The following is a 15419-nucleotide window of genomic DNA, read 5'->3' on the forward strand; positions in this document are numbered from 1 at the left end:
CCGTGGCGGCATTCCACACACGTCCGAACGTATCTGTGGTCGTGGTCAGTGGATGTCTGGTCCTTGGGCGCGGGCAGGTCCCGGGCAGTGGAGTGTGTTATGTGGCTGCCGCACATCCAAGCCATACGGTTGCGACGGGGCGCCGGCTTTAGACATTCCGATCCGTTGAGTAACACCGTTGGCCGTAATCGGGACTCGGTCCACTAGTCGGGGTGTTTGTGGCTAAGTTAATCCACATGCAGTGTATTTAGACGGCCCTTTTCGTAATTGGTCTAAGCTTCCTTTTCAGTTCCACTTGGAGCGCTGGCTTTGAATACCCATTAAAAATACGCAATTCTTAGAGTGTATGTTCCCCTCAGCGTTCTAAGCCTATTTGTAACTTCCTACAGCCCCATTAGTGGCGAGTAGAACCAGAAGCCAGAGGACATTGAGCCTAGGCTTAGGGAGACATTTGCTTAACATGTCCAATATGTCAATCCACGGCTCCACGATTAGAGCGTCCCGAGGCCGCACACACGGGAAGACATCAATTTGTCAGCTTGATCCGAGAAGCCCGTGACCGGTGTCCGAACCCACGAACTGTGCGCAGGTGTAGTATTGATGGATTCGCGTGGCGTTCAAACAAATTTTGTCCTCCTTTTTCCACAGCGTTGGACGTAGATGAGTCGCGCCGTTGGTGGTAACACTCCAAGGGCATAGAAATAGAGAGAGATGGGTGCGGGGAACAAGAAGCTAAACCGCATCGACACATGTGCGACAGCATCCGGAGAAAAGCGCGTTAAGCGATGATCGATGCACCGCCGGGCCGCGGGTATCGATTGGCCGGATTGTCGACGGATGGCACCGGGAACCGGTTTCCGGAGGATTTCGAGAAAAGCGAGGGGGCCTTCGTTCTCACTAATCGAAACGGATCGACGGAGATTACCGGCCGGACAAGTACTTTCTCATTTCTTGACCAGGCGTCCCGCGGTTCCGTCCCGAGCCGGGCGATCGATGATGGCCCCGTGCCGCGTTACGGCATCGTCGCTCCTGCCTCGCTGATGTTCGTAATCATAATTGTTGTGAGTGTTGTTTTCCTTTCGCACACTCGTAAGGGCCGTAAATTTTCTCCCGTTGCCCAACAAAAGGTGGATATGATTGAAAAATTGATTTACAGCACGCCAACCGGGTCCTAATCGATTGCATCCCGGGGCTTTCGATGGCGCGAAATGGTTGGGGATGTATTTTGTTTTGCAACTTTGCAACGACTTCCTGTTGAAGGTCGCCACGTTATCGTTTCCTTTTTAATATCGTAAACCACCGGTCAAGTACTTTATTGCTGCGAGGCCACTGGGCGGACTAGGAATTTACGTGCCCGTGGCTCAACATCCGGGAGCGCCCCAAAGTGCGACGGTTGTGCTGTTTCAAGGCGATTGCGTTCGTTGGGTTCGGTGTTCCATATGGTCCTTAATCTGACAGCGACCAAAGCTGTTGTTGGCTCTGTAAGCCGCCATTTTAAGCTGTCACGAACGGCGAGCTTCGAGGTTTCGCATATCTGCAGAGGACCTGAAAGTTGAAAGTTTGCAAAATGGAAAGATCCTGGAACAATGAAAGATCCCGATTGCAGGCAAGTAATATTTTCAATTTTGAGCCACACCACTGCAGAGTGGCTTGTTGCACAGTATCGTAGTCCTATATTCACAAAAACAAATAAACAAGCGAAGAAGGTAAAACATTATTGAAAGATCTAAGAACAGTATTGTCTGTCCATTAACGATACTTTTCTTACATCAGATCCTTCCACAAAATACCAAATGTAGTGGAAATTAACTTGTTCGTTCAAAAATTTCTCATTTGAAGGTCAGATGAAGGTCGTCAAATTTTGATTGCTTATTTGTCCCTTTTCCTCGCAAAGCTCATTAAATCTTTTCCTGTTCTTTTTGCAATGTTTTTAAGCTTGTTAAAACTAAACTAAATAATTTGATCTTATGCCCCCCCCAAAGCCAACCGCTTTTTAAGATGCATTCCAACGTTTTTCTCCCGATTCGTACCGGTTCGTCCCGGTTCGGGGTCCCCTCGCGGGCACACCGGGCGCATCGCATGCTGTAATTTATTGCAAACATGTTTGTTTTGCTTGTATTTTTGATTTTTACACCGCACCGCCTACTCAAAGCGAACCCGACACACGGAACGGAACGGAACACAGGCCTTCTCGGGGCACGGAACGGAACACAGTAGCTGGCTGCGCTGTGCGCTGTGTCGTGGTGGCCGGAGGATGTATGTCCCCCGCAAGACGCCCTTGCATTTCTTTCTCCAGCAAGGACCACGGCCACGGCGAGGCGAGGGCTGCGCGCGTCACGGTCGCATGCTTATTATCGTCGCACGTAAGACCGGTAGCGCAAAGAAGGTGTAGAAAATTCTGACAACATTTTTCGTTCGTTCGCCGTCGGCGCAAGAATGGTCCTCCGAGGCCTCCTTCTGCACCATCTGGCGGCTGATGTAAATCATGCAAAACGGCTCTCCGAGCCGGGTGCCATCACCCAGCTGGTGCGCGGGTGCGCAGGATAGATAGTGGCAATTAAAATTGCAAATAGGTAACAGGATCCCCGTGTCGCCGAGTTCTAGCCTGTCCGGCTGCTGTCTTGGTCCGTAGACCCCCACGCGCGCCCCCACACCGGTGCCGAATTAATTAAAAAAGTAGACATTCTACAGCCGGCGGACGTGCACGTGAAATCGATCTTCACTTTCTACCCTCTCCCCGAGAGTGGCATTCCGTCCGAGTGCTGGGTATGAGGATGACCCCGCACCCGAGACGGCAAGAGATTAATTAACTTCCTGATAGAGCAAACAGTGTCCCTGCACGCGATCTCACGCCATGCCATGCCACAGCGTGCCAAAGGATCAAGGCTCTCGTTTCGGGCGCGCTAAAGGAGCGCGCGCAATTTACGATTGCGGCTATCTTTCTCGCCCGGCTCGGCTTTCTGACTGCAGGCCGGTAGCATCCCGCGTGTCGCGATCGTTGGTAATAATTTTCAGCGATACACACATATACACACGCGATCCGCTGGAACCGGAACACCGATCCGCCTACACACGCGGATCCGTGTCGGGTTCAGCTTTCACGATCACGGAAGGGAGCCAAGAAATTGAATAAGTGTCCCTCGAAAACGGGCGCGTGTGTGCGTCGCGCCCTGTGGCATGCCAACGGGGTCCTGTCGTCGCCTGTCGCTTTGACATCCCTTCGCGGAACGCGTTCGAAGGGCGACAGCGAGAGAGAGGGCCCACAGGGAAGCTGTTTTAAAGGGCATCGTTGGCATTCCGTTCGTTCCTGGTTTTTTCCCGCTTATCTCGTTGTAATCCCTTCCGTTCGGTCCGAGGGAAATCGGTCCGAACGGCGGGCTACGGGATCGCTCATTAAGCGCGCTTCTCACCTCACCGGATTCGGTGATTTGGGCTGCCGCAGTGGCAACGAACCTCACGGAAACGGTACAGGTTTCATGGTAATAAATTTGGCAGTCGACCGGGCGGGGTCCTATTTACGGGTCGTCGTTTTGTGAAATGCGTTACGACGATATGACTGCTGTTATGCTCAATCGAACACGTCAAGTGAAGGTTGAAAACATTTTCCAATTAAACTGACTTTTTCTGTGTCTTTATTGATCTTATTTTTTGCGAATCAAAAAGGAATTGGACATTAAGTTAGGCTAGGTACAAATGTACTGAATCGTTGATGGTTTCCCAACTGATGTACTGTAACTTAAAACATGGATGAAGTCAATTGAAGTAATTCAAGGTTAGTGATATAAAATCAACACATCACCCAAAAGCATGAGCTCCGTAGTTCCGTAATTTCTCCAGCTTCGACCGCCACTTTTCCGAGACAAAGAAAACAGAAATAATATAGCAAAAATGGTTCATAATAATAACTGTGGGAAATGGTGGAAAAGTGTCGCCGTTACCCTGCCAATTTCGTCGAACGTCCCGCGTCGTGCCGTGCCGTTCGCCGGAGCATAATCGCCCCGAGTCGTGCTCTGCGATAGAGTGGTAATGAGATAATTTGTTTGCCGTTTTGCACAAATTTTGTACCACGACTTTCCCGGAACACCGGGGCGAGTCAGTCTGGCGCACTTTTTCCTCCATTTGTGTTTCCGTTTTTTTCTTCTCTCCAGCTGCTTTCTACACCCGTCGACAGACCCGGGTTGAAAATTATCGTCAGAAAGATGAGTCAATTCTGTCAACTGGCTCAGCCGGGCGCACGGCGCACGGACCTTCGGCGACCCACGGCGGGGACCCTGGGTGCCTAATTTGTTGTTGTTTTTTATGCTGCCATCTCCCACTAAGCGCCGTGCGCCCTGGCGCTGTGGGTTCCATGAAAGTGTGCTTTTTCCACGGCTCGGCACGGCGCGGCTTTCCCTCCTTCGGGGTGGGATCGTGTCGCTGCTCGTGAGAAAATTAGCACTGAACCCCCGTGGATCGGGCCGGGGATAGGGCGCTCCGAGAAAATCTGCCACGAGCTGTGTGTGTGCATTGCCATCGCAGAGTAACATCAATCGATACTGACAGATACATGACAGACCATTAGCATCGGGGGGTGGCCAGAGACTGTGGGGGTGTCTAGAAGCGGAGCGGATCCCTAGCAGAGGGGAGCATAAGTGAAAGTCATCAACTGCCAGCAGCGACGACGACGACAAGAACGTATCGGGCCCGAGTATCCTGCGAGAAATTAATTGATTTTATGTTCCTTCTCTTCCCTCGGCCAGGACCAGGACGCACGGTACAATGGAGCCGGCGCCATTGGGATCGCCAGCGTTGGCAACAGCCTGCAGCACGCGAAGGCGGCGATCAGCAATGGCATCGGTGGGGGCCCAACAGCACCCGGCCTGCACCATCACCCCGGTGCAGTCCAACAGAAAGGTCAATTGGTGATGAACGGAAGTCAAACGCCAACACCGGCCGGTGCCGGCAACACCCCGATTCTGACGCAGGCCGGCCTCGAGGAGTACAGCCGATCGTACTACGAGCAGACGACGATGTACCACCACCAGAAGCAATCGTCCTACGCACAATCGGAGGGCTACCACAGCTACGTCTCGAGCTCTGACTCAAGCTCGACGCCATTCCTCGATCGGTAAGCACAGCTAATCGTTGTCGTTGTCGGAAATGTCTCATCAGCCACGCCGATTCGTTCGGCACGCTGCAACGATCACTAATCAAGCAGTCTAAACATAGGTTAGGGTAAACCTTGGGCACCCGCAGCCTGTGTGGGTCAGTAGGATGGCTATAAATTTAACGCATGATCGAGTGTGAGCCGCATCACCGTCGATCACCATCGACGGCGGTGGCGGCGGGCTATCGTTTTCCACTCGGTCAGGGCCAACCAACCGGCTTTTTGTAGCTAGCACTCCACACCTTCGGGTGCGTCCGCTCTACCGGGCCAGCAGGTTTTGAGGACAGTAGTTTTAAGGAAACGCCACCGAACGCCGAAACCGATCAGTATAAGCCCGAAAATCTTCCGGCCCTTCGACCCATGGCGCAGAAGGAGAGAGAGAGAGAGGGAGGATACGGTCGAGGAAAGTCCCGGTCGCGGGGTGTCATCGTGCGTTAATTTCCGGAAGACACGATAAAACACTTAGCGACACAGCTCGGAAGGGCTTCGGTTGGGGTCCGGGTCCGGTGTGAGAAGTTAGATTGAAGGAAACGATCGTCACCAGGTAAAACTGCGGTGCAGGGGGCGGCCCATTAAATAATGTTTTATTCAGTTCAAATTTGGGCCAACACACGCATCGGCTTTCTGATGCAAATCGGCCCCGTCATGTCCGGATGTTTGGGAAGATTTCTTCGGTTCCTGGCGTGACATGGCCATGAAAGCAATGCGGAAACGCGTTACAACGTGTTAAAATTGTCCAAAATTAGGACCGCAGCGTTGGGTTCGATGAAAGTAGTTCTTCCTTGAAAAAAGGGTTAGAAAATAGCTCGATGAAATAGTTAAGTTCTATACAACTTTCACACTGTCAAACTCAACGATTCTCTTAAAATGTGTCTTTTTTTGCGATTATATTAAGCTGTAGCAAGTAATCATCGATTTCTGATGAACTTCTTGCTACGTCCATTTGAAGGAATATATTTTTTACAAGCTCTATTCGTTTTCTGCTCCACTACTTTTTGATCGACGGCATGAACATAACGAAGTTGTTTTTGAGATCTGCTTTTGCCTAATAATTGGAAGGTTGGCCAGATCGATCGTAAAACTTCTTTTGTATATTTCCCTTTCTATTTACTAGAAAAACAATGCCTTTGGTGTCCCATTTTTATTAGCATTATGTTAACCTCCTACATAATAACTAATCACGCCGGATAAGTTCGCACGCCCGCCGTTCGTTTCTAATTCCATCTGGATCAAGCTTTTCTTGTCCTCAGCGGATCACGTTTCACACCTCACGCAGATGCGGCATGCAAATAAAAACAGCATCTTCATCACTCTAAACATAACCCCGAAGCACCGTTCCACCCACGGGCCACCATTGGGGCGAACTATAATTTTGCGATCTTAATTATTACAGTTTCCCTCTCGTGGGGTTGTTTTTCTGTTGGGGCTTTCTCAAGAAGGCCCCATCTGGTCCCCGTACACATAACCTTTCCGTCCGTCAAGACAAACGAAGAGGGAGAAAAAAGTGAATTATTTCCTGCTGCAGCGTGAAAGGGGCCCTAGCAGCGACCAGCCTACATCCAGCATCGTCCACAGATCGAAGATCATTTTCGGGCTTTTTACTAAACCCACCACACAGTGTACGGTGGGGATGCATATAATTATTACACGAATCTAGGTTTTTCTGAATCGATCAAACCGGGGGCCGATCGTAAAATTGGCCGCGGGTGCTTCAGAAGAGGAATTGATGATCACGTCAAGCCCGATCATGTTGCAAGCCCCCAGAGGATGATGGACATCAAAGGATTGTGATTTGATTTATTTTTTGCATCGTCAATATAATTTCGCACAAGCGGGTATGTGATACGGGACCCACTTTTTATGGCTTCATAATGCCTTTCTAATTAATTGGCACTCAATTGGTAAGCCAGCCTTCGCATTCGCACCTATCAGCCCCGAGTGCCAGCGAGTATGTTGAAATAAAATGTATAAAATGTGTATGGCCCACGAAGCCAGCGCATTTCTCAAGGCTGTCGCATTCGGCGTGGTGCGGAAATTCTGTGATTTCGAATCGATTCCGGCATCGCCCGGATTTGCCCCGGTGACGAGGCGTGAAAATTGGGCTCGAAACCACACTCGCTTCTCTCTCTCTCTCTCTGGTCGTAGCGCCCGAACCGAAGCGTGTGGGAAAGAGCATTTTCCGCGTGCGATTCTGGCCCCTTGGCCGGTCGGCTGGCTGGTGGCTCTCCGCGTATGAAAACCATCACTAATGATCGCCCAAAATGCTGACGTTCACCGGCGTGGCGTCTGGGAACAGCGGCCTATTACACAAACCGGCATCGGCAAAAATGGCTGGCCCCATTCCACCCGGTGGGCGCACGGATTGGACGCGATGGCCCATCGTGTAAGGCGAAACACGATGAGCGAACGAATCGAATCCAATATAATATTTTTCTCGTTTCGTTTGGCTCGTCTGGCTTGCTACTCCGAGATCGTTGATCAGCCGTTAATCGATCGTGTTTGATCAGCGTTCCGCCAAACGCCGGTCGGCCAGCCAGCAGCCAGTAAGGGCCAGAATTAATACAACCCCCAGGGCAAGCAACAGCAGCCACCGGCAGGGTCTTGGGTCCGGCCTGGGCGGGAATTTCGGTTACGCACGAAGCATTCGCATTTTCTGATGATATAATGATGGCTGCATTCGATGGGTTTCCGATCCGTTACGGATCGATCTCTCGATCGAGCGGCGAAGACCTAGGCCGCCAGTTGTGGAGCATCAAAAGACACCTCGTCACTCATAAATTCTCCCGGGCGGCGTTTCGGTGGTGAATCGTTGGCCAGCGATCCCTTCACATTGTACTTAGCACGAGCAACGATACGGCTACTTTCAAGAACCGTTGATCGTGCGTGCATTCAATATCGTCGCGGCCAGTGGTGTGAATCACGGGTCCGGACGAGCTTCCAATCAAGTTCGCCTCAATCAACCGCTGATGACGATATTGCTTTCAATTGGAATTGATTTTGATTATGAAAATCACCCCCAGGGCAACTACTGCCGTGCCGTGCCGTGCGTGAACCACTAAAAAGCTCCGATGGTGCCCAGAAGTCGTCCGTAGCTATGTTGTGGGGCGGTCAGAAAGCATAAAGAAAAAATGGGCTTAATCGCCCGCCGGCTACAGAAGCATATTGGCTGCCGTTGCTTCTCGCCCTCCCAAAAGACCGATTGTGGTCGGATTCGGTGCGGTCTTCAGGCCTTCTATTGCCAATCCAATTTTCAGCTGTAGGCGCGGAGGCTTTTAATACACGCGGCCCAATGATTAACGCGCATCATATTCCGGTGGCTGCTGCCCTGGTCTGGTCTGGTAGTTTATGGACCATTTTTTCTCTCTTTGGAATCGGAGGTGATTAATGGAGAAAAAATGATCTCTACGCTAACTGGCAGCGGTTTACGTCCATCGCTCGGCAAACCGACCCCATAATAGACCTAATGAAGTCGAAGGATTCCGATGAGTTCACCGCCGCCGTTTGAGTGTGATTTGGCCAACTCGCCGTGATCGTGGTGCTTCTGATTAAGATCGGCAGCGGCGTTGGGTAAACATTTCAAATGGCGCGTTCTGCCGGATAACCTTCAACCGGAGAGCCCTTCTAACGAGCGAGGGTCAGCTAACGAAGTGGGCTTTATCTGTGGCCACCACCAGAAAAAGGTGGCACCTTGGCGGGTCAAGATCGACATCCGCTCCCGGGTTCCATCCTTTCACTTTCCGTGCCTTCTCCGGGCTTCTAAGGCTCTCTAGGCGGTCCCCGGGCCCGGGAAGGAATTTCGTTTTCACACTGCGAAGAAACGCAGCGGGCTTCCAGCGGCCATAAAGGGGGGGTAGGTTCCTCGAAGGCCCAACTTTCGCCCCAAACCGAAGTCGGTATTCTTCGTCCAGCCCATTAAGCGGGGCCCCCGTCGAGAGAACGCGCGCTCTGAACTTTCCACTTCAGCGCGACATCCGGCGACGAGGGAACGGTTTTGTTGTACGATATTGGGTCACGATTTTGAAGCCGCGTAGCTCTCAGCTTCGGCTGATAGCAATCTGACCCGGTTCCGTCCGGGTTCCCGCTGCGACGGAAGCGCACTAGGAAGCACTAGCCCGGTGGGTGGGGCGGGGTGTCACAGCCCTCGTTCCTCGGCGATGTGTTGTGACCCCTGCCGGCGGGTGGGTTCGATCTAAATCTAGAGCCGATCGATCGCATCGCGGAACGCTGCACTCGGAACCATCGCTCGGCGCCGTCTAGAAGAACACCGGACGGCCCCCCTTCTAATGCTTGCGCGATGAGTTATGCTCGCGCATACTCGCCCACAGACGGTGGACACTTCAAGCCTGTATGTATTGTGCGTTCCTTCGGAGAGATTTGACCTTTTCTCGGTCGCTCCGCACCCAGCCAGAAGGTTAAAGTGTGGCTGATCAAACAATACTCGATTGTCATTTTTTTTTCCGTGCGCACAAAACCCTCTCTCTCTCTCTCTACAGTCACTCGAGGTCTCCAACATACGCCCGAGGGAAAGGATAGTGAGGGGGCACACTCTCGGCGGAAGATAGAGATCTTTTCTTGGCCGCGCCGATCGACCGCGGCTGACTTGGCAACGCGCAACATATCGTATGCTCCGCATTGCCAATCGGACTTTCGGGCGCTGCTATTCAGGGATATGGTTCGAGCGGGGTGCGTTCCTCCCCCCCCGCTCGGGTTGCTTTTACCGTTTGCCATTTTTATGTTTCGCTCTCCACTGCGCCTAACGGTGGTACCGCTATAGGTCATGCCGCCGAAGACGGAGTCGGACCGGAATAGAGTGGAGCAGTCATCGCCGTGTGCGAAACTTCATTGATTCTGGCCCTGAACAGACCTCTCCGTTGACGGGCACTTACGACCTCTCAGGAGACGCTCAGGGAGGGGTCACGGACCCACCGGCAAGACGCTGGCGTCAGCTGGACCCATCCAGACTTTCCACGGCGGCCACCTGGGAGATTCTCCGGGATGCCGATCATCGATTCGAGCACACCCCTCCGATTGCGCGTTGGATCGTGTTCTTCGTTTTCGGGGCCAAATTTGATACCGTGCCGTGGGTTGTATGTAGAACGCAGCAATTATCTTCGCATCGCCGAGCGAACTTCTTTCGCCGCGGGAACTTCTTCTTAGAAGGTCCGTAGCCGAGCAGGGAGCAGCTACAGAGCACATTAGAGTGCGTAGCGGGTTGCACTGCGGTTGGGAAAAGTAATCATGCGGTGGCCACTCCATTTTCCCCAATTACGGCCCCAAGAACATCGGAAGCGGAAATGTTTATTGTTTTGGTTTCGTTGTGCACGTGAACGGAATCGTCAGACGTCCCAGACGGAATCGTCTGGGACGGGTTCAACCACTTTCTGGGCTACAGTATTTGAGGTCGAATGGTAGTTGAACATCTCAGAAGGTTTCTTACAGCACTAGCGTTCTAGTTAAGTGATCAACAGATTTTCGTTTACAAATACTACCTGCTTAGTACGGTTTAATTTTGGAAATACAAAAGGAAGCTTTATTCATTTGAAACAACATATTTACTGTTTGCTGTTCGTACATCACTGCGTTAAATATCAAATGAATTAATGACTGTGCAAAAGTAGATGAAGATCACCACCGATTATAAAATACTAGGGTGTGGATTAAGTTTTGCAGGTCGATACCAAAAAGCGCTGTTAGGAGCCTAATTTTTTTTTGTTATATTTATACATTCTTCAAATGAACGTATTTGAAGTTTAATTTCAATTGGTCATTTAATTTTTTTCTACAAACCATTTCGACATGTCAAAGTATTTTTTACAGCTGTTATGATGTCATCATTTGATGGAAAACGCTTTCCGCACACATTTTTTTTTGGTTTGAAAACAGATGGAAGTCTCTAGGGGCTAAATCTGTTGAATACGGTGCATACCTAAACAATTCGAACTTTAATTAATGGATTTTTGCCATTTTCAAAATGCTCTTGTGACAGGGTTCATTGCCCTGACGAAAGAGGATGTTTTTCTTCTTTAAACCGGGTCTTTTTCACGAATTTTCACTTTCAATAGGTGTGTTATAAGAATAATCAAAATTTATTATTTTACTAGTTTACAAGTAATCCGCTAACAAAATTTCATTTAGCAAACATTTAAAGGAAAATTAAGTAAAAGAATAAATTTTTCGAGCGTGAGCGTGTTTGGTCCGGATTTTATGTTGGCAGCTTCATCGGCCCATTTTTCTTCGAAAATGAACAAGAATCCGCTGTAACCGTCGATGGCATACGCTACCGAGAAATGTTGACTGATTGCTTCTTTGGAGAAATTGAGGCTGAAAATTTGGAAATCTTCCCTATTTTTTATCTGGTATCGTTAGCGTCATTATCTCGCTTAAGAAGTTGGCGATCCTGACAGCATGGATGCAAGGAGAAGGCACTCAGAGAAGAGAAGTGAACTGAACCTTGAAAGCCTAAAGACCTCCTTTTTGAACTCGCCGAGCATGAGTTACAAAACATCGAAACAACGATTGAAACGATTATCCTTACGAGGTGCCTGACTATTTGTGTGGAAGCGCCTCTCATTAGCAATGGCACACAACAAACGGCACAAATAGAAAAATGATTGGTCATGTTTCTAGCACCTCAAACACATTGTTACTTCCCGGCGGCGTCAGATAGGTCACACGGCGTCCCCGTGACAGTGATCCATCGGTCGGGCGCACCAATTCTTCTTCCATCAGTCGCTCTGTCACGTGGCGTGTGATTTATCGACACCTTCTCGCGGATCGGTCGCGACCAGGTCACAGCCATCCGTATCCTCCGAAGCAGCAGCGCTAGGGTCATTTGCGTGGTCTTTCCGGCGGCAGGACTCGCTGCTTCAGTAAGCGATCATCAAAGCGGTGGGTTCCAACGCCCCGCGGGTAACGTCGTCTGGTCGTCTCGACGTCTAATTGTCCGCCAAACGATCGATCATGGGTGGTCGAACCGACCTAATGCTGCGAGACGGGCGGCTGGGTTTATGTGTCATTTTCCGGCCCCGGTTCCGACTCCGTTGTGGTGTTCATTTGCGTACATTAAATCTGAGCCGAGCCGAGAGTTGGGCGATCGCCAACAGAGTTGGCGATGTGGTGGGTACCCCGACCCCCCCTCCACCCGGTGCGCAGATGGGAGCGCGTAATTAACGGTCGAATGCGCGCCCCTGCCAACGCATCCAAGGAGCAGACGTTTACCGCCGTCGGCGCCAATCCGATCGAACCCGGCCCGGCCCCCGGCCAACAACACCGACACTCATCATTCAGTCGGCAGCCGGCGGTTCCCGTAGCATCTCGCCCATTGGAGGCCGAGCCCCGCCGTTGCTGTCATTTTCATTTGGCAAACTGCGTTTGGCCTACATTCCGTTCCGTACCGAGCGTGTCGACCTCCGGTTGCCGGTTGCCCTTATTTTCCCTTTCGCCGGCACACGCTCCCTTTCTCCGACAAGTGGGGTGGCCAGTTAATTGTGGTACTGTGACTTTTGAAAATATCACTTTTAATGAGTGTGTACACCGGACTGGCGCAGCGGGCACATTTTTCGGATTTTTCCCGTGTGCCATTTTTGCATACGACTCCCGACACGGATTACTTACTGGCCCGGTCGGTGGTGGAGCCCGCCCCGTGAGGATCGCTCGATCTGCAAACTGACAGCCAAATTAATGATCTTTGGGCTGCCAGCTGCTGCTGCTGCTGCGGCGGTGGCGGTGGCGGCAGACTGACAGGCCCCGGCATCCTGGGCCGTGTCCGATCGGATGTACATCGTGCAGCGTATCGTGTCCGGCGTTTCCGCGTAACGATATCGTACGATCAGTGGCGGCGCAAGCACCACCACCACCACCACCACCCCGTTGCCCCGTGCCAAGTTCTCGAGCTCCCGGGGGTTCCGCTCACGTCCGTCCAGCACGCTGTTGGACTTTGACTTTCGTTTCGTCGGGCTGCGCTTCCGGGTGCGCCACGTGTTCTGTGTGTCCGCCTGTCCGGCCGCGGGACCCAGTGATTGACCGGACCCGGTATTTGCATATTGACTGACGAAATCACAGCGAAGTTATCCCTGCTCGTGTGCTCGGAGGGCCTGTTGTCCGCTTAGTCCCGGATCGGATTTGGACCAAAGAGTGGCAACTCCATCTTCGATAAGCGCACAAAGATGGAACAAATGACCTGCACCTCGAAGGACCTCTCCTCGTACCCTCTGACACGACATCAACCCCTAATGCCCCGTGAGGCCCGCGGAAAGTGAAAGTTTTCCGAAAGCCCCAGAATGTTGGCCCATTCCGCGTCAAATCGATTTTCCGATCGGAACAATTGAGATCGGTATTGAACAACGTGCGCTCGCTCCGCTGGTAATGGCGCACTCTGGTTGGCCGTTTCGTTTCGTGTCCATAGCGCACGCGGAGAACCCCCTCGGGTGCCACGCCACGGTAACGAGTTTCCGCTTTTTATTGTACTCCAGCTCCTCGGGACCGGTGGATTTGTGAGGATCGCGCGAAGGAGCGCTCCAGTTGACGAGTCGCTCGGGGCGCACGGACAGCACGAGCGGATCGTCATCGGGACCACCGATCCGACCGACTCCGTCCGGTGTCCTGTTCGCGCGGAATGTTAATGTCTTTGGCACGGCACACGGTCGGGACGTTTTTCGGAATTTTCCTCTCGATCGAGGCGAAACCGAAAGTGAGGCGAAAATCGATGCGCCGTGTGGAAAACATCGGAGCCCCCCCCGGAGTTCGCTCGGTAATCGAATTTAGCGGCCATTTTACACTTTGCCCGCGGCTCCTGGGACGCCGAGTGACGATCACATTTCCGAGCTCGACCGATTCGTGAGTTCTGTGAACCTCCGGTGAACTTTTGTCTGACGACGCGTCAAGCGGCGGCACATAATTGCACAATCTGTCCCCGGCTCTCCCGGCAGGCACGGAGCGGAGCTGTCACCAAGAAATCATCCCGTCCCCGGCGGCTGAATAGAACAGCGCGGGCTGACCAGACGACCGTTTGCCATTAGCTCGGTCGGCGATGTCGCTTGTAATCGCTTGTAACGACTGGTAGTAATGAAGTCCCATTTTCCGCTTTCCGCGACCAGCCGACGGCTTCGGTTTCACTTTCAAATTGTAATCGATTTCGGTGCGGCCGCAGCGGCGGCGACGATGTTGGGCAAACGTCCCCGTGGAATGTCCCGTAGATTCTTCCGTGGCCTTCTCCTCGGGACCCCCACGAGAACACGATCGCACGGTTTGTGTGACGCTTACGTCCAACAGAGTGGGCCCAACAAATCCCGTTAAGCTCGTAAAGGCTTTTACGACGATAAATTCTTCGGCCGGCGTGCATCGAACGAAGGTCACTGGTTTGATTGGGGCACTAAATTAACTTTATGGTGGCCCTGCCATAAAATGTCCTCCTTCGCAAAATGTCACTTTCGCCACCGAAGATCTGGGTGGATCGATGCGGATCGGATACGGGTTTGGAAAATTTCTCCCCCATAAACTTCGAACCCATCGATATCGAGGTTCTTCGGCAGGCAAGCTTGATGGCCGACCCACCACGCGGAATACCACGCGACGGAGTGGCCCCATAAACACCGGTAGCCCACACGGATTTGACCCGAGAGTTAGCCCACGGTTTGTTGGCTTTAAAACCGAGACGGCAAACAGACGCGCAGGCATAAAGAAGCCGATTGTCCTCGTCGCTAGGACGTCGCTGTTGGGGCGATTCGGGCGAGCGGGGTTCGTTAGCATAAGTGGACCAATGCAGGTTGCTGGTGGGCAATCACGGGGTCCGCGTTAGAAATCGAAAGCAACCCACCCAGAACCGACGGTGGCTCGCACGGCCACAGACGTTTCGGTTTCGGCAGCTTTCTCCGAAGCGGGACGCGATCAATTCGAATTGTTCTTCTGGACCACCGATTCATCAACGCCCCGATGAAGTTGTAAAGTTTGTCAACAACGGAGCGTGGGATGGATTGGTTTTTGGAAAGGGAACAGTCTCAAGTTGGACTTCGGGTTTTTTGTGCGGACATTAGGAAATCAAATGCCAACAAAGACACAAACTCAATCACTGGGCTTTCGCAGACGGTCCAGCAAGATTTAGACAGTCGTGAGCTGCTCCACCAATTGGCCTCTGTGCCGTACTACGGTCCGAATGGTGGAAGCCTCCTCGGGAAGCTCACAGTTCGTGACGGTTCTACGTCAGTGACCCAATTCCGTTGATTGCCCCAAGGAACCAACACCGCGGCTGCTACCGAGCATGGCACGCCGTGCGGTT

General features: G+C 52.0%; 1 protein-coding gene across 1 annotated transcript in view; it reads left to right on the forward strand.

Annotated features, from left to right (window-relative positions):
- Positions 1-15419, forward strand: part of LOC131207912 (protein Shroom) — a 156488-nt gene that overhangs the window by 45464 nt on the left and 95605 nt on the right. The window contains exon 2 of the mRNA XM_058200548.1: positions 4740-5107. Within this exon, the coding sequence (XP_058056531.1) occupies positions 4740-5107 (368 nt within the window). The remainder of the gene's footprint in view (positions 1-4739; positions 5108-15419) is intronic.

The sequence above is a fragment of the Anopheles bellator genome, chromosome 2, assembly GCF_943735745.2.
Source record: "Anopheles bellator chromosome 2, idAnoBellAS_SP24_06.2, whole genome shotgun sequence".
Taxonomy (NCBI): Eukaryota; Metazoa; Arthropoda; class Insecta; order Diptera; family Culicidae; genus Anopheles; species Anopheles bellator.